General features: G+C 38.2%; 1 protein-coding gene across 1 annotated transcript; it reads right to left on the bottom strand.

The window, feature by feature from the left end:
* Nucleotides 1-4,670: 4,670 nt before the first annotated feature.
* LOC113682261 (uncharacterized) lies at nucleotides 4,671-20,236 on the bottom strand. The gene is made up of 18 exons (XM_027199416.2): nucleotides 19,992-20,236; nucleotides 18,001-18,084; nucleotides 17,033-17,243; nucleotides 16,190-16,333; nucleotides 14,850-14,963; nucleotides 14,704-14,745; nucleotides 13,687-13,771; nucleotides 13,043-13,127; nucleotides 12,619-12,697; nucleotides 11,918-11,994; nucleotides 11,114-11,153; nucleotides 10,559-10,653; nucleotides 10,321-10,416; nucleotides 9,827-9,915; nucleotides 8,542-8,712; nucleotides 7,877-7,958; nucleotides 6,627-6,744; nucleotides 4,671-6,224 (listed from the first exon to the last, which is right to left on the bottom strand). The coding sequence occupies exons 1-18, from the start codon at nucleotides 20,085-20,087 to the stop codon at nucleotides 6,100-6,102; spliced, it is 1,833 nt and encodes a 610-aa protein (XP_027055217.2). The 5' UTR covers nucleotides 20,088-20,236; the 3' UTR covers nucleotides 4,671-6,099.
* Between the last annotated feature and the right edge of the window lie 335 nt (nucleotides 20,237-20,571).

Raw genomic sequence — 20,571 nt, forward strand, 5'->3', positions numbered from 1 at the left:
ACAGCAGAATAATTGATATGAAATGAGACGTGTAAAGCGAGCCAATTGAGTGTGCAGATGTTAATTTTATTTGCCTGTGCAAACAGCTGGGGTAAGCTTCGACACGCACGCGTTTAGATAGAGAGATAGTGTACTCTAAAGGTTTTCTTCACCTTGTGAAAACTCTTACTCTGGGCGTATTGTTTTCTTTTCTCTGCGCTGAAAAGTCCCTTACAATACAACCCGAAACAAGGAGAGTGTAAGGGATGTTTTCCGGCCGGAATAATACACAAATGAGATTTTGTAAAGAACTTCACATAATTATAGAGCCATCCATCAAATGAACCGCTTGCACACCACTTGAACAAACACATTCCATTTACGCAAGCTGAACACGAAACGGCGAGAAATCCACTCCTGCGGTCTTAAGTCAAAAGAATGAAAACGGCAAACATGCGAGGTGCGATCGCCTAAAATATCTTAAAGAGCTGGATAAATTTTGAATGTTTCAATCAGTTCAGTGTTCATTGGTTGAATCACGATAAACGGAATATTTCAAAATGCTTAGTAGTGGCGTTACGGAGTATTTAAGCGATGGTTATCGGGGAACATAATGTTTTCGATAACTTTTTCGATCGTCGAGAGGATACGATTCTAAGGTAGTTCATTAGCTGTTGGAACGTGCGTCTTGAGAGCTTGACGCAAATTGTTTGAGCATTCATTCAAGGCCCTGCAATAAGCTAAACAAATGTCACTAGCAAATTTAGCAAGTCTGTAGCATTCAGGCAAGTTGTCTACTAGGTAGTGTTTTAACACAATAGATCGCCAATTTAAGGAAATTTTTCTCACCAAGAGCAAATGACAACATGGTTACAACCTGTACACGTGAGAAGATATAAACGGGCTAATTTTCTCACAAACATCCCAAAGGCCAGCACTCGAGTGATTTTGAGTAGGAGAACAAAAGGGTAATTCACAAAATTAAAGGATAGATCCATAATGCATATTCACGAATCGCCGGCCGTGGGATTAGAGATACGTAGCCGAAATACAATTGAATGTTACATTAAGCGAGACATTTTGCATACCAGTATTATGATTTAAGGGCCAATAAAATGATACACTATCTTGTGGGACACGGTAAACCGTGGACCTCATTTTCAGTTTGCGTTGCCATGCCTTGTGTCTCAAAAGTTACCCTATTCATCACCAAGTCTCGTTGAACGCTTAATTCCACAACCGTCGTGAGGCTGCATTCACTTAATTAAGATAGATATTGGTTGAAGAAGATCATCGTTTCAAATCGTATAGGCTTGAAATTGAGACCGAAATTTTCTGACAAATTTTCGACCCGAAGCCAACCGTTTAAACTAGATAGTCCTTGATGTCGTTATCTCACAGTTAAACTCAGAATATGTTAAACTTCGCCCTTAAGTGGCGAGTTTTGCCGTGAGCTTTTCAATCTAGCGGCTCTTAAATAAAATATTCTTTATCATTTCTCTCACCGTGATGCAATCGTGTTCAAAATAAACCTGTAAACGACCAATATACAGATATTTTGATGTGTGATTATTAAGAAGCGTTTTGTTTCCTTCCTTGAGTCATATCGGTTCCACTTACGGAGCTGTTCTTTGCAGACTGTAGAGGTCTTGGGAATAAAAACTCCTTCCTTACGAACACATCGAAAATTTAAACCATTTAACTAGAAGAACAGAGCGTTAAGTATTGAAACTGAACTGGTTTAGTTTGCTGGCGTTTCACTGGAGGGGTCCTTATGGTCTTTACTCGGTTAGACTGAACAAAAACAAAGAATACGAAAATTAACTGCAAATGACCTCAGTCTAAGGCTCGTCGTTACATACAACGTTTTAATTCTTAGTCGGTTACAGTCCTTGCTTTCGAAGTGTAGCAAACACCTTAGAAAAATACACATTAAGGGTTTGTTGACGAATGATTTGTTTTTCATGCAGTTTCTAGAATGGCTCAATTTGTTTGAATGAGCAAAGAATTGAACGTAGTTAATGGATTAAAAAGTTACTTGTACGTCACTGAAACAAGTAATTCAGTACATGTGATTTTTTGTAGTACAAGCTAACCGGTAACAATTATAAAACCCCATATTGGGCTCTGAAATATCCCATTAACTGGAAACTGTATTCAACCCTATCAATCCTAGAAGTGATCAGTACCTAAATTCTCTCAAAGGAGGTAACAAGGCTCAGAAAATTATCTATTGTGGGATATAAACACCAAATTCTCGGGCCTCAGTCTCAGCATCGCCGCAAGCAAAGGATTGTTTCTTGCCTCCAGTTCTTGAAAAGGAAGGGTTCAGTTTTTTAAACACAAAGAAAATAAAGTCAAGACGCGAATAGAAATGACCGGCCTTGCGTTTTCTTCTCATGAAAATGGAAAGACAAATTGAGCTAAGATGTTGCAAGGACGCATAGCCACCTCTTTCCGTATTCTTCACCGTTATTTACATAGTCGAGGTTTCATTGTCGATCGACCACAATGACAGAAATCCAAAAATTTGCACACGCCCATTGGCTGAGGTTATTTCGGTCAATCCTAAATGTGCAGAAGATCAAATTTAGGGTAAAAATACAAAATCAAATGTCTTCTATTGACCGATGATCAAATGATTTTGAGTGCAATTTGTAATAAGCCGGGACCCACTCCCTAACTTTTTCATAAACAGAGATGATTAGCACTCGCCCTCGGCTCTCGCAGCCACTAAACCTAGTCTATGAAAGTTTTACTAACAATCACATTTTGTGAATTTCTCTCGAAACTATTTGATGGCTTATTATCTTACCGGTTCTAATAGTTGGCAGCTTTTTATGAGCAAAAACAGGAAATACCACATAACCAACAAAACATGGACGGGAAATGAATTGAGGTGTATTTAAAATCCCGGAAAGGATCAGATGTGGCATATCTGCTCTTGTTAATTGAAAGGGCGGTCCGTTTGCGGAGTTCCCTGTTGTTCACAGTCGGATATGGTTTGGAAAAAATTCGATGTGATGAGTTTTTGTATGCAAGGGTCTCTCAAGTTAAACAAAACGGTTTCTAAGGTTATATATTGGTCAGTGGAAAAAAAACCCGCCAATATCACCTTACTTATCATTTAACGTAAAATCTTGTCAGCTCTAGAAAAGTCCAGAATCTCATTGGCAGACCAAAATGCTGGCCAGACTATAATAAGCCCTTTTTGTGCATCAATCAATGACCCCCCTTACACTTTTTCCAACATTGTATGGACTTCAAACTTAATATTCGAATCGTCTTTCCTTTGAAAGCTTTTTGGATACACTCGCGTCGATATTTGGAAGATGAATGACGTTTTCACCGTCTGTCACCGCCTTTGTTCTTGTTGCTTTTTAAACAGTCGTTATGTGGGTGTAGAATGCTGTGTGAATATCAAAATATTGAATCGTTGGCAATTTAACGACAAATATGCGCACTAACTGGCTGCAGAATAAACTCGAAATTCCTCATAGTGCGCGGTTATGATGTATCGAGCGACTACGATTCTGAACTTGTTTTTCCTTGTCTTCGTGCTGTATTCAAACTTCTCGTTTCTTCTAAAAACAGCGCCAGCCTAGACGGCGAGCGTTCAACTAGAGAGAAGCTCCCTCGAGCGGGTGTTGCTACAGTCTCGCGCGCTGAGTACTTCTGAACTCATCGGAATCGTGTATTAAGTTCACAAGAAACCCCCCTCCCTCCCCATCCACATTATATTCACCAAAAGCAGCTAATCTTTACGCACGAATTTCTCAATTATTTCAACATCTATATGTGGTTATCAGTCAATTTGTTTTAAGTAAGGATATAAACGGAAGAGAGTTTTCCTTTCAGCCCGAGAGCATCCACTGAGGTGTTTACTTACGCGATTAGCCATCACTTGGCCAAGCGAAACAATCATCCGTTGATACTTTGAACCAAGAAGTTAAGAAATACGTCATCTTTTTGAAAGTGTTACCCTACTTAGCTTCAACCTACTTTACAGGAAGCCCACTGAAGATGAAATAAAAGTAAAGTAAAATATCGGAGAAAGGTGACTATGTACATACGAATAAAAACTGACCAAAAAAACAACGGTTTACAGCCGAGTAGAGTGGAGAATGAGTATTAGCCTACTCTCCGAAAAGGACGCTCCATTGTGACTTACGGGAAGCTTTCCCGTGATTACCAGCGATATGCCATCCAAAAGAAAGAAAATCACTACTTGTCAGGTTCACTAATTTTTCTATTTACCCTTAATAACTTTAGCACCAAAGAAGCGTAAGAAATATTCTATTTGATACATAACGTTCTGCCTATGTAATTCCGTCTAAACGGGTATTGCTGCAGAAAAAAGTTGCCTCAGATTTAGATATTCAAGGCAGGTGTATGTCTTCCGACGGTCGTCCAGTCAAGAACAGACGGTTTTCAGTTTGAGTAATTAAGCGGCATATACCACAACTTGGATCAACTTAGCAACCTAGTGGCTCTTCATTAGTGAAGAGCGACTCAACGTCGAGATACCGTAATTTCATTGTCATGTGTTTTCTGGTGGCTAATTGCAGACACCGATTACTTTACTAATTGACTATCGTCGATTTTCCTGCACGAAAGAATGATTTTTGGAAAAGCAAGGAAGTTGAAGTTAAAAGAGAGGGCTGCAATAAATGATCCTTAACACACTTGTATTACATGGAAACATTTTATTTGCACTGTATATTATAGTTAATTTAAAATTTTCCTTATAACGAAATAAATCTCTGGTTTACGTTTAACTATAAGCAAGAAAAACGCAAATTTGCGTTTTCAGTTATTTACACGAATATTTTTTAAGCCCACCCATTCGTCCGCATATATCTAAATATCAAGCGCTAACTCAGGATGTCCCTTGGCGCGACCTTCAGTGGACCCTTCGGCGCTGGATGAAGGCTGGCGCATGCGCAATGAAAGCTAGTTGCTCCGTAGTTGACCTGTTTGAACAGTTAGTCCAACCCTGGGGTGTTTTTCACTCATCATGTCTGGCCGAACTAAAGAGCTGATCTCTGACGATGTAAATGAAATCCAGATGGACTCCCCTGACGAGTGAAGTGAGATGTGCTTTTTTCATGTGATTTCAATTCCTGAAGAATTTAAATTAGTTTGCACCATTGCTGCAATTCTGGGTACTTAAAATGCAAATCGTTTGGCGAAAATTCTGTAGTGAAATATTAGTGCTGTTTGGGGTCAGACCCTTGTCAAAGAAAGGGCCATCTCTGTTGGTATTTATAATCAATCAATTCCATTCATGGCCAGTTCTGACAAACTAAGCTTAACAATAACTTCTGACCTACGGGAAATGAAGAAAGTATGGTAACATCAGCCTTAATTCCTACAGAGAAGGATAATAAAATCTCTTTTGACCAACGGAAAAGAGAGGTTATACTTGATATGTTTGAGATTCTCCAACAGCTTTGGATGGGAAACGAAATGTTAAAAGAAATACAAGTTAATGAGACTAAGAGGAATTTCTGTGTTAACATCAACAAAAACATGAATACCGGGCATCATATTATTTTGACGGATCAAGTTAACGGAGCGTTGACTACGTCGTTTTGGAATTTGCGTGAACCCTACATTCATTTGTAGAGAGGCACGATGTGAAAATTTTATAATGAAACTACATCAGAGTCCCCTTTTCTCAATCAGTATGATAATTCAAACCAAAATTCGCTTCTCCTTCCCTCAAGTTCAAGTGCTGTTTTCGCACAGATAAATGATCAAATCGAATTCTTTTATCCTTATTCAGAAGGTTTAAAAAAGTGGGATTCTAGTGCAATTGGACCTGATTTTAAGGGAGTTTTTCCATTTTGACATGATGTAGCTTGCATTTTCAGACAAGTTCATCGAATGTCACCCGTGTGAATCCAATCTATCGTAGCCCATCTTCCTTAAAGCTCAGTTTATTCTTGAATTCTTCTTATTCTCTCTATTGTTTACCTACCCCATACGACGATTATTTCACGATTTCTATCTAATTAAAGACGATTTTATGACTCAAAATGAATCAAAATATAGTCACATCGTTTCTTTAAGTAAAACAGTTGTGTCCAGATTGTAAGATCAGTATGTCTTGTATCTTTAGTACATCTTTAACAATTCCAAGTATCCCTCCACACTCAATCGTGTCCCTGGTGCGGTGCTTGTTGGGCTGATGCTTATTCTACTATGAGCGGGAATCAGTACTGCGCCCGTGAGAATAGAGCCTTAAAAGAATGAATCAATGAAAAAGAAATTGAAATACACTGACCACGTCAAAACAAGCTAACACAAGCCATCATGCCTAAGATTTGTTTGAATTTCTGAGTGGAGCGCATTCTGAGAGAGGGCCGGGAAACGAAAGCCAAAGTGATCAAAGTGCTCAATCAGAACAAAGATGAACCTCACGTGTAGCCAATGTGAGCTCAAACTTCAGTAAGTGTAACTGTAACCGCAAGTAAAGGAAAGTGCGTGTGACAGTGTCGCTTCTGGCCTCAGTTTTGAATCTCATTGGTTGAGGTGTGCACAACAACGATGCAGTCCTGGTTTATTTTTCTCACTCAATTGAGAATTATTTTCTACCGAGGCAGTCAACAGAGAAGATTCTACTCAACAACACCGTTATTTACCAGGTCTCCACGAACCGGTTTCTTCTCCTTTCAATCTAGCCGCGGAAGGTTGGTATTTTGGAGCAGAGGAAATGACACTTATTCTGTGATGAGTTGGTGATTTACCGGAACTGTTAAACTGCAAATGACATGACAGGTGAACTGGATAAGTATATGTATCCAGATTCTACCAAAACATCAAAAACCAGGAAAGAAAACAAAACAAAACAGAAACACATAACAAGATCAAACTTTTTTCAGAAGGAAAAAAAACTTAACTAAACAAGCTACACTACAGTTGACGATGAAAGTGATGTGGGTAAATTCTGAAGAAAAAGACCATTAAAATTGTCGAGATGCCACCAAAGTTTGAAGCATGGGCTTGAGTTTTGTCGAAGGGGTTGTTGGTTGCATCCACGTGTGTGTTTACAGCTGTTTGCAGAAAGGTTGTCGGAAAAAGAACGAAATGCAAGCGACAATCTCGAAAGGTAATCTGGGTATCCGGTAATAAATGAATTTTGATAAGTGGAACAAATAAATATGGACAGAAGGACAAATGAACAGGGAAAAGTATCGACATGCACGTGAATAAAATAGCAAGGTCACTTCGAATTCGCTCTTGTTGAGTTTACATCGCTGTTGTCGTTCATTAGGGTCAGTTCATTCTTCAATTCGTTTTTCATGAAGGTTATAGTTAAAATTCAGTGTTGCAAAGAAAATAAATTAATCAAACCCCCTAAGTCTAAGCCTCTTCCTTACAGTGATGTTTTCGTGGATTTCCCTGAAATCCCGAGGTCAAGGAACCGTGACCTGAAAACTACCAACAATGCTTTTCAGGGTTGTCATGTGCAAGGAAAAGAGAATCGCGGAAAAGAATAGCCGGAGAAGGTGGTGCTACAATGTCTTGCCACTTTCTTGTTTGCCTTGATGAAGACCAAGGCTACAACTAGTCAAGTTCTTCACAAAAATTTACTTCTTTCGACTATTCATGGTAAGAGTTTATTTGTCGCCAGCTCGCCTCTAAGGAAAGTATGCGGGGACAGATGGGGGAAAGAGGAAAGTGACTCTTCCTATATCCTGCTGCCATCCCATTGTTCTCTTCGTTCCTTCTATCTCCTTGTCCAACTCTTACGCTTATATGGACCAAGAAGAGACGACTGGATACGAGTCAGAATTGAAAACCAATGCTTGGGACTGAAAGTTCCCGAAAACTCACAGGAAAAACTGTTCAGTAAGAAACAGTTGATTAACAATGTTAGATTTTCACCTACCAGGGGGACGGGTTCTTCATCAATAGTGACTTGTAGGGAGGGTGGTGTTGTCGTCTTCTTGGAGAAGGCACCCACTGAGAGCCTGATAGCAAGATAAAACACGATGCTTACATGAGGCAGTGAAACGTTGAATTTGTATGAAGGAACAGTTTAAATTCTAGTATTCTTCCTATTCTATTCTAGTATTCTTCCTATTCTATTCTAGTATTCTTCCTATTCTATTCTAGTATTCTTCCTATTCTATTCTAGTAATCTTCCTTGCAATACTAATACGCTGTCAAGCAAAAAGGTAATGAGAATTACGTTATTTATAATTGAAGGTTTGAATTTTTGATGTAAAATCAAATTTTCTGGTCAAAAACCATTCAAGGTTCTTTGTAGGGTGAAAACCCTTCTAGATTTCGAGAGTTAAAAGGCTGCACGTTCCAACGTGTTGGGGATTTTACGGTAATTCCGAGAGGAATTCCAGGTTGAAACGGCGTGTAAGCAAGACTATTGTAAGCCACAAACCTGAAGTAATATTATAGTAGGGGCTTCTTAGTAGAGGCATGTAGTATACACCTCTTCTCAGAAACCCCGACCAACAACCCATGGCACACCTGATAAAAAAAGTGTCGTATAATGATTCTACTGAGATCAAAAGAGAAACTGAAATAAAAAATTACCAGTAACACCCTCCTGTCGTTATTACCACATATGATTTGCCTTTCTCCCAAACCAAGCTCCGTGATTCAGTGTTGTGTATCTGAGAAGTAAAGTTTATATCGTCTGTGTGTTGATCTGCAACACACGAATGTGCCCTAGGGTACAAATTTGACACGCCGCTCCAGCGCCACCTGAAATCAACCATTGAATGGTACAAATTAATGATCATTCAAGGATTTTGTTACCAATTCCTTTACTGCACCCCTCAGCCATGTTAGCCTTGATCCAAAACTTTTTCATCATTCTAAAGCGTTTTTGTAATCCACAACGACTTCTCTTTAACCCTTTAACTCCCATGAGTGACCAAGACAGAATTTCTCCTAACAATATCAATACAATATCAACCAGATAAGGGATGAGAATAAGAAAAATATCAATTTGAGGATAATTAGTTGACTCTCTGAACTAACATTATAATAATTGTCTAGTTGACAGTAAGGGGAATTACAAATTTGATCTGAGAGTTGAAAGGTTAAATGCGTCACGTGAAATTCATTACTCCACACAATAATTTTTCAAAACAGGTAATGTAACTGTTACTGCTTCTACTCTGGAGTTGTAGCCACGTTATACTATATGAATACTAAGGCATTTGAGGTAAATTTCTGAACCAAATAGTATGATCAAAACCAACTAAGTAGAGAACAATCGTGGCTGTCATTTCCTCTGTCCCTATCCGTTTGATAGTTTTGTTAAGTTGTTCTGTAAAACATTTTATCCGTGCGGAGCCTTTACTACAAAATGTTTCTTTCACTTTTCTCCTTCACGTAGACACCTTGCGTTTTCTAAGATGGAAGGTGTCGGTAACGTTGGGAATAAGGCCTAGTGAGCCAAATAAGGCCTCTTGCCTCCGGACCAAAATAGAGAGCTGATCTCATGAAGGAGTAGCTTGAGAGAAGCAAAAGAAAAGTTCTATAAGGTCGCGACAAAACAGAGAAAGTGAGTAGTTTGAACCATCACAAATTTTTGGGCAAAAATAACAATTTTGGTCGTTACACAGCTCTCAGAATAAAATGCAAATAAGAAATCTAGTGGTACAGAGGAACTAATCATATGTTTACATTTACAACTCTACTGCGTAAGTAGCGTTCATAACTGCAGAGATCACTATTTAATTCAAGGTCAGTACTATTGTAGTAAATATTCTCAGCATTAGAATTCCCCAGAGAGAGAATTCCCCTCCTACTTCTCCAAAGTAATGAATGAATCAATCTTGCAGTGTTGTTTAATTCCAAGTGACCTTACCTTCCATGAAGTTGAACTTTCTGACTCATAGCCTCTGTCCGTTTGTCGAGCGTTGCATATGAATGGTGCACTGATGTGTTGATTTCAGACTTCATGAACAAAGCAAAAATAATGTTATGGAGAATATCAATGTGTGTGGGAAATATTTTCAATTTAGACTAACAGCCATCTCCAGGTGCTGTTAAATTAGCGTAGTTACCAAGATAATATCATTTTTTTGGATGACTCCGCGAGCCGGCGAGAGAAAACGAGCGCTGTTTTAACAACAGTCCAGAAACTGCAGTTTATATTCTCTTGCTTTTAATTAGTTACCTGAGCGACTCGCTTGTGCAACTTATCATATTGTACGATTTACTTCGACCATCCTTACCATTCGGGATTACCCGCTCTGACCCCTCACACACACAAAAAAAAACCCAAAACAAAACGAAGTAAACTCCTCTTCTTCTCGGGTCAATATCACACATATACAGGGAAACATTAACTTGAATCACCTGTTTATTGAGAGCTGCGTGGATCTCCTTCAGTGCCACTTTCCATCCAGTAATGTCCTCATTCCCTATAAGCTGTTCTGCGACCAAGGACACGAGCTACAGAATAAAGAGCCAACGTAGTTATGCTGCTTTAACATTCAAGAACACATAGGCGGCTAAGCCCTGTAAAATATCTACACTAAAATATGATCATTGGAATTTTGAAGCGAGAAAATATCGGTTTAACAGATGACCACACCTCATCGTCGCCTCGTTTGTTGCCGTCCACCTGACGTCTGTAGAGCGACATGTCCTGTTTAAGGTGAGCTACTTTGTCGTCCAACTCCGACATTCCTGAGGAAGAAAATCAGTGAAGAGACGTTATAAAAACAAGCAACCCAACGAGAATTATCGTGACCCTCAAAATAATCCTGAAAGACCCTTCCGCGTAGATCTCAACAACGGCTACATTTCTGATTCAGTCAAAAGTAACCCGGTGCGTTTACATGAAAGAGTTCGATGAGCAGAATACTACTTCTTCCTTCTCTCGAATTGAAAGCGGTTGCGTCACGATCTGTCAACCTTTAAAATTTAGCGTTCAAAGTTGTATGGTCGTTAACCTTAGTGATGTAAGTTTGTGACCCACAAGTAGAGATGACTAGCAGACTTGGGGTTTTTGTTTTACTTTGCCAACATCATTTCGCCAAACCTCCTGTCGGCTTTTTTTTGAGATTATGACTTGTTGTCACATTCTTTAAGCGTTAAATATCGTCTTGGAATTCTACCTTACACCAGACCGTCCCCTCAGACTTACCTTTCGCTATGTGTTTAACTTTTTCATTTTGTTTGGCAAACTTTAAGAAAGAAAAAGAAAACACTTTAACTTAAGGTGATTTCAGATAACCTGACAAGTTACCATAAATCACAGTTCCATGTCTCCCGTGTCCGAAAAGCTGATAAATGGTCGAAATTAAAGAAAAAGTATCTTAGTTTATCAAATAAAGGGCTTGACCACTTTTCACTTCTACGAAAACAAAACAATGAGAATTTCCCATCTTAAGAAACAGTAATATTTTTACTTAAACAAAATGGAATGGTACAAACTTGTTTCTTTTGTATAGAGTTGACTCAGTTATTTGAGAGAGAGTTCCAGACTTCTATAATTTAAGACAACAAACTGGTTTGATATAAACTGAGTACTTTATTCGGCCAGGGCACGGTGCAAATTGGACAAATCCAGTAGCATGTACACTAGCGATATTATTATTCGCAAGGGAGAACACCATTACTTTTAAACCGAAAAAACAGATCTTCTGTACACATGGAAAGAACTCTCGGTGATCAGGAGCATGGCCTTATACAAATGATAATAATCAACGTATTTCAAGGAATAAATGAAGAACTAAGAACGAGTCATCTGCGTACATAGGTTGTCCTGTACCGTCTCATTAAGCCCTAAAGCCAAACAAGAGTGCTCTTTGATCAAGTTTGAATCTTATCCATCATATACAGGAGCTATGTACATAAATTAAAGAAAAAGAAGAGAAAAACAGAACAAATTGTGGGAATGTGTTGTTGTATTCAGTTATGGTCGTTAATTTCTTGATAAATCCCCAACCTGTTCTGAGAGCGAATCCACATTTGAATGAAGTTTCCCTAAGGAATCTTGTTTTCCTGTCTTCTTCTCGTCCGAAACTGAAATGAAGACATGTGGCGAAAGATATTTTTACTTCCGCTAACACTTTCATCCAAGAACGCCAAAGCCGACTAATTTTTACCTGTATACACCACAAACGGAGTGTTTAATCAACAGAGCGTTCTCAGATGTCTGAAGGAAGAAAGCATTCGCTTTCAATGAGAACGAGGAGCGTTTCTTCGTCCAGTTTGAGTTTAAACCAATCAAGGGTAAGAGGGACCTGAGGTTTCAGACGCATATAGTAAGAGACTCTCCCCAGTATTCCGCCGGATTCCGCTTACCTGGCCGTTGTTGTTGGCTCATCATTTCTTTTGCTTTTTTTATCAAAATAGCTGCGACCCTTTTGCGTTACGATGAGGACTTCATATCTCAGTCACTCAAAGAAATACAAATAGGAAAGATTGCATGAGTTGCAATGACATATAGACCAGTTTCAAGCTCACAAGTAAATTCGCGACTCAGCCAAATTTGCCCACAACTTAAAAATATCTTCGTCTGTTATATGACTGATTATAAAAAGAAAATAAATATTACGTAGAATGGTTAAAATATAAGCCTCTTGAACTCGGAGAAAAGACTCGTGGAGAAAGAGCCAGCAATAAAAACTGGTTTTACTTGTTTACCTTTTGAAGCTGATGTATGGGATACTTGGCTCATCAAGTCGTCATACAGCTCGATAATTTTTCGATCAAGACTTGCAAACTGAAAAAAGCGTTAATGAAGACTTTTCAGCAGTGATAATAATGCCTTTTGGCGCTGTAACAGATATTAAAATGTCTCGGTTGAACCTTATCAGAACCACGCACATAAACCTCTTTTTCCTATCTGATTTCTGTTTGGGCGTTTAGGGAAACGAAGATTACTGCATGTGCAAATTCAAACAAAAAATTAAAAATAAAAATAAAAAACTGAAACCTCTAAGTTAGAATTTTTGTGACCACATTTCGCTGTCACCAAAGTACGACACCACAGCGGATTTCCAAAGTTCGGATTTAAACAATGGAAGCACTCATCAATCATAATTTTTGCAGTACAAGTACACTGCACCTTATCGTCAATTCTTTTAGCCAGTTTTCTTTCAAGCTCTTCCAAATCATCGGTGTGTTGGCGGTAACTGACTTTGTCTGTCGTACTAACATAGATAAAAAAAAACGAACAAACAAGTTTTTGAGTAAAGGAAAAGTAGTATTAATTCTCTACATTTACGATACCCTTTGAAAGTGTGCATTACGCAAACCTAACTACAATATCGACATCACTGAACACTATTGCCTATTCTTACAAAACCATTCAACGGAAGCGACTCAACCCGGTGTATTAAAGTTAAAAATAGCGGAAGATTATGTAGGAAGAGACATCCACTAAAATAGAAATTATGTTTCCTTTGAGATACTATATCTCCAACATCAATTTTCTTCCGTTGATTTCTGACAGGTTTTTGTGAGCCGCCCAATAGCAAACGCTACCTAAGAGTAGTTTTTCTCTAGGTCTCCAAAAGTAATGGAGGCTGTTTCTTTCGAAGCCTCGCGTTTTTGCTACGTAGTTTTCGCTGTCGTTCTAATCGGCTACTCTTATTTATTTGTATTTAAGCTTTGATAAGATGTCTCTAAATGTTGCGTTCGTAATAATTTTTCAGGATGTTAAATTTGTTGTAATGAAATATCTTTTGTCGTTTATTTATGATTTCTCACCTTTCCTTTGCAAACTTCCTAATAAGGGAGGGTTGATTGGCCATGCGGTCTGACATTTCATCAATAATATCTCCCCATTCCGACACTAAAGGAATAAAAACGCACAATAATTTCTGATCACACCAGCCTAAACACTGAATGCAACAAAGTTACCGCATCACACAGAGCATTTTTTGAGTGTCGTGAACCAAAACCCCTGGAAGGGCAATCGTGAAAAAGGCAAGACAGGAAATAAAGTAATAGCAAAATAAGCGCAAAAAAACTCGAAGACAAAGTACACCTTAAGCGCAGGAAATTCACTCACTCATTCACCTTTTGCTTTAAAAGCAAATTTACAACTAAGTGTGGAAAGTTATCCAGAACTGGATTCTTCTGCATTTTTGCTATCTGTGATTGGTCGAGAAAACTTGCGCCACCCTCTTGACCAATCAGATGCAAAACTAAAAGCAACCACGACCTTTTCACTCGTAATTTCTCGCACCTCAGGCAGTTTGCTTGTTTTTGCTTGGAATTATCATGGGCTCCTAGCGGTGTTTCCCTTGTTCTGATTGACTGCTGTGCATACCTTGGTTTTGGTTTTACGACACTCAATCGAAGGAAACTACTAAATTTTGATTGATTGGTTGACAGGATGGTAGGAGTTTTTTTAAACAATCACAGAGTAAAGCAAAGAGTAAAACCAGTGTAAAGCAAATTCAGCGCATTCGAACGATGCAATGTAATGCGAAATCAGAGCATGCCGGGATATGCTTCAACACTCTATTGAATATTGCAGCAAAGCAGCCTTTCCCATAAATTTCTGGCCTGTTTCACACAGTCCGTTTCTTTTGTAGGGAAGAGCGGTATATCAAGGTGGAGTGAGAGAAAGAACCCCGCCCACTCGCTGACGGCACGTCCTCAGTAGCAGGGAGCCTGTCCTAAGTTACTTAATGTCCATCATCTGATTACAAACCTTAAGCTCTATCGCAGATCACTGGGTTTACGTTTCACTTCAAATTTTAGAACTGTTGCACTAACCTTGATTTTCCAGCAACTGAATCTTTGTACTCAGCGCAACAACTGAAAAAGTGACAAAAAGGGACCTGGCTCCTTTAAATGATTCAATGATGGTAAAATTGTACTTACAGTAAAAATTATGCATAACGTTTTCAAGTTTCCTATACCAGAATAACTGGAACTCGGTGATGGACTGTATTTGTGCAATTCAGAGCCCTTATGTGACCTCAATGGTGGCATATGTAGATTATATGGCTGACTGGAATTTGAACTGATTTTCCCTGTGATAAAGAAACAAACGAATTAGTTTTTTTTTTAAATCTCTGAAACTCCAGAGTAATGCAACTTTTTTGTCACTCATGACGTCATCATTTCCCCTCACACCACCCTTGAGTGATGTTATCCCTTTTGTCAATTATGCCATAATCCCAAAATGACCTGAAGCTGGGTATCAACTACTTCTCTTATGTTATACAGCAGGAAATTATCTTTCAGGTGATGACTAAACTTGAATGATTGCCATTTGTTGCTTGTGATAAAACATGAACTGTAGGACCTTTGATTTGGTAGAAAAATTGATTGAAAACTTCCTTTTACACCCATTACTGCTTCAGAGTGAGTGTTAATTGGAGTAAAAATTATTTCCAAAATTATGTTTGACATTCTTGCAAAGAAAGCAACAAAAGCATCTTATATTTCTATGTTCCAGCAACATTTATGATATAAATCTTAGAAGCAATTTGGCTCAAAGGTGGCCACACACAAACATCCTAACAAGCAGTTTTCAGCAAGAAGTCTTCAACCCTTTAACTTCCATGATTGACCAAGACAGAATTTCTCCTTACAACATCAATACAGTATCAAGCAGACAAGTGATGAGAATAAATAAAAATATAAATTAAGGGAGTGTAAGTTGATCCAATACCAAATTCTCCAAACAAACATCATGAGAACTGTATGGCAGACTGTAAGAAGAATTACTAATGAGATCTTGGGAGTTAAAGCATTAAGTTGGTTAGGGTTTAGGGTAGTTGGTTTTCCCATTATTCTCTTTCTTTCATGATCATGATTTGCAATCACCATCACTTTCAATTCTTGTCCATCCTCTGGAAACTCTGATATTTGCTAATGAGTAAGGTTTAGAGTTCAGAGTTCTGCCTCTGTATTCCTTCCCTTTGGGAAAGCTACTTTTCCTTTAACCCTTTGGAGTCTATCTGAGAGTGTTAGAGTAACTTAAGAGGAGTTTAAACACTTTCTCCTCAGAGCTCATGGCCATGCATTATCCAAACGTTTGTTGTGAGAAGTCAAGAACACACCCTACTGTAACTTCCACAAACCCCTTAACTATTAAATCATTTTGTTTTCATATCCACTTCCTCTTGAAGTCCAACTCATGTGCTCATATTCACATCTAGTTAGTACACATACTGAATCATTTTCAATGTATAGTATCATTTTCAAGCGATCATATCATTTGTTAGATATTATATGTATATGAAAAACTAACCTTGATGTTCATCAGCGTGCACAGTGGAAACTGAAAGGTCCAGTTTTGGTGTCTGTTCAAATAAGGCAGTTCTTGCTTGAGGAAAATGTTGTGGGGAGGAGTAGGGCTTTGCTGGGGTACTTGTGAGACCATTTGGACTGGAGACTGTGAGTCAAATTTAGGATCCAACATGTCACTTCAATTAAAACAAAATTCCCTCAAAACTGAAAATGAGCACCGTCATGGTGGTGCTGTGGTCAACCTTCTGAAGACAAAGTATCCTACAAACTTTAAATATTGAGTCTCATAAATGTCCCGTTTGATAAAGTTCAGTCACTGTCTGACCCCACATGGGCATCAGACCATCATTTCAACCACGCAAAACTTTGATGTAGCTTGGGTGCTACTTATTGGATATTTAACAACACTCCAGACACATTCATAGTCTCATAAATGTAAGTTTTTTGTTATAATATTTAAAAGACAGTAACATTTACTGCAAGTATTGACTAAAAATATAATCCTTGGTTTGGTTATAGAAACATTGCAACATGTATTTCACAGGCAGGTGAAGTGGACTGATAGTGAACTAATAGTTGACAGATACTAAGTAATCAACTTCTCTGCTAATGGTTAACTGACACTCAATAGCTGTCTATGACAGTCATTCAAGTTTACTTAATGGACATGATGACATTGCTTGAATGTCAGGCTGTCATTGACTGGTGGTCAACTATTTACACAAATTTTTACTCGCCGATAGTGTTACTTGTTATAATATTTGGCAAGGTTCATAAGAACAGGCTATCACTTATTAAAAATTGTCAGCCATCACAACAAGCTTTCATCATTCAAAGTACTTGCCTATGGTTCTTTGATGACTCAAATCAGAAAGTGGCAGCATTCCATTAGCAGCACTAGATATACCAGTACTGTTAATTAAAGTGGATCTTGTTGGCAGCTCATGATACTCGGTCCGGCTTGACATAATTGATGAGGCTTCTGATTGGTTGTCTGGTATGTCATCTGTATGTAAATCTTTCACTGGCTCCTCCTCTCCATTAATGTCATATATCTAGGGTTAGTGAGTAAAAAACGTTTAAAAGTTCAAATTAGAAACACCCTATATTTCAAGAATTCTTCATTTATTCTGAAATAATTTTCTTCCTTCTCGTCAAAAAGATTGCCACCAGATAGTAAGTGCCACCCCCAGTCACTGACAAACTTATGAAACTAATAAAAAAAAGTCTCAGACCCTTGTCAGAATCTTTTATCCTGAGGAGAAGCAAATGAGAGCCTGAAAATTATGAAACTGTAAACAAGAAATCTTCTATAGGTGTCTTGTAATCCTATTGGTCAATTGTTTCTTTCAGTTTTTTCAGTCATTATGTGATCACGGTAGCACTTTTGACTGACAGTGAAGCCCCACAAGTAAAAATAGATTCCAATTATTGACATACAAGTAGTACTACAGTCAGGTAGGTTAGAAAAGCTTTGTTCCATAATACTTATCATCTTCTAGGAATATAACCCAGTTCTAATTGCATGAAGCAACCGATAATTTTATTGTTCTCCGTCCTCCCACATGAGATACTAGTCCATTACAGGTTACCACCTCCCCTACCACTCTCCCCAACATCTCACCAGGTTTCATTGACAGTTCCCATTTAAGTTACTGGGCAGAGGATGTAACTTTGAGAGTTGGACATCTAGCCCACGAAAATAACAAAACCTTCTTCTGGGGAGCTGGAACCTGCTCCTTTCTATATGGAGGCCAGTGATCTAACCACAAGGGCCACAGTGTCTCCAATTTTCCACAGTCAAGTACTTACATTTAAAAGAGGTGGTACTACTGCAGGGCTTTTTCCATGGGAAGTCAAGAAATTTCTTAATTCTTTTATGGAGCCTTCATGAGACTAAACAGTAAAAGAAACAACAAATACCAATGAATGAAATCTGCTCAGTTTCAGGTGAAATGCTCATGTAAAAAAGGTTTGAAAACCTGAGGAAGACTGTGTATAGATTTTAACACTTTGGACGCTTGAGCACATGCAAATATGTGCCATGTTTCATAAGTTTTTAGCTGGATTATGCATTGATGAGGAGGAGAAACAATCATCTCTGGGAGTTAGAGGATGGATAAATAGATTTATTGTCTTACAACAAAAGACAGAACAAAATTATAGTTATTTGCAAATTCCATGACAATATCATACCATTGAGACCCAGATATTCTGTCAAAACCATTAAGACAACCGTTCAAATGTTCCATCAGGTATCCCCTATCTTCTCCCTGCCCTCTTATCAAAGATATTTCTAAATTGTTCTTTCTCTACAAGCACCTCTCATTTAGCCAAAGTTTCTGTTTCTGACCAAACAAACAATCAAAATGCCCCAAAAGTGGCTTTATTCAATCATCCCTTCTGTTTACAGACTGTTTCTCTCTTCCACCCATGTTCTTCAAGGAATCTGCTTTTCTGACTCTATTTGTCACAATTATTAGCTATACCAAAGAACTGAATTGCATCACAACCCTCTAAAGTGAATTAAATTTATGTTTCAGGTTTGATAAAAAATTTGCAAGGTACATTTTTTTGAGAGAGAAAAACTAAAAAACCCTGAGAACATTCGTGAAGTAAAAATTAGAAACAAAAAATTTAAAGCAGATCTGAAGCTAGTTTTGAACTGAACACTGCTTCCTTAAAAGAAGAAAGACCAGGTTGAACTCACATGGGAATTACAAAGTTCCCTTTCACAGCTAGCATCCTGAACCCCCCCCCCTCCTCCCCTGACCCCCCTCTGAAGACCAATTTAGAATAAATGTAACTCCCTGTTAAAACTTTCCACTATGGCAGTGAAGAGAAAATAAAATGGAAGCAACTCTTCATATAATTTTTAACCCTAACTGTTCAACGTCAATTTTAAAAAATTCTGCAGGCACTCCTCTATCAGGAAAAAATATATGGATCAATAAATCGATCAGAAAATTATCATTTTCAATATTATCAATAAACGTTGAAGTTTCCTCTATTTTTCTGGAAAGATACATCAGCTGTTTCACTGTCATGTCAACAAGCTGTTTCAATTTTGAACTTTGACTTTTTCATTATTCCCTCAGCAGACTTTTTAGGACAATTTAACATATCACTAAGAGATGGGCCACAATAGCATTTCTGTTAACAATACATCACGATAATGATCATCTTTCAAGAAGTAAAACAAATTTAAAAGCACTTATTTTTTTGCGCTAACTGATAATGAATTCCACTTTTTGCATTCACGAACTAGACAGCTGTTTCTCTGTAAACATAGACCCGCTAAACAACGGTTACCTGACTATAATTAAACCCTCTGGTTTTAAAATTAACTTTGATATTTCTTACTTTCCCGAAATGTGAATATTTTTTCACAATTGCTTTCGACCAATTCGAGAGGAAAATTCATTAAAAATGTGTAAAATCTACTACAAAGAGATCATAAAAAAAATTTGATCCCCCGTCTTCGATGGATGCTATCAGTAGATGTTTTGGAGCAATGCAAACAACACTGGAATGCATACAAGACGCTTCGCCTTTCCTGAAGGTTTGATCGATCAAACGAAAGTGACGCGAAATTCACAAAACTTGTAAGTCTTCGAACATCGCATTACATGGCAACTTTTGTCGTCGAAAATTAGCTGTTTATCCCGCTCTTTCTGTAACTATAAACGGAAAGAGGTTTAAGGTTATTAAAGCTTTTCAAAGACAGTGATAATTAGCGTGATGCCACTAAAGCGATAAAAAGTCTCGTAGGACTTTTAATTTCGCTTTTTAAGTTATCTCACCTTCAATACATCCATGATCACTTTTAATGTGGTCGCAACGCTATCATCCTGCACTTCGATTGGTGCCTGGGCCGGGGAAACAACACTTCGGGACATTTTCTATCCAAACGACCAGCTGCTCTGCTACAGAAAAGATAATCGTTACCGTAAATCATTTGAATAGCTAAGCGCCGTCATAAGTTTACACACTTCTTCAAATATGGCGCCTTTGTTCACAGCCTCGCAACCGTGACGATCAATATCACTCTGGGGAACAGGGCGGGAAAAAAGTAATAATGGTAGAGTACCTTGCCCGCACCTGAGCTTAGAGCTCTTTGGGAACTCGTCTTGAAACAAACTCTGAGGAAAAGAAGATCAATGCAAATTCTATTTCGAACCTAAGTTTTGAAGTCTGGGTAAAGATGGAGAGTTAAAGGAAAGGATTGTAAAGGGGGGAAGGGAGGGGTGGGTTTTTTTTCTTAATTAATCCATTTGTGTCGCAATATTGAGATCTGCTGTCTACGGGGAGTATGGAATTCTCTAAACGTTTTATGGTTGCAATCCTAAATGAATTGATGGCCTGTTGAACGTTTGGTAAAGG

Source organism: Pocillopora damicornis, chromosome 5 (genome assembly GCF_964200805.1).
Source record: "Pocillopora damicornis chromosome 5, jaPocDami1.2, whole genome shotgun sequence".
Classification (NCBI taxonomy): Eukaryota; Metazoa; Cnidaria; class Anthozoa; order Scleractinia; family Pocilloporidae; genus Pocillopora; species Pocillopora damicornis.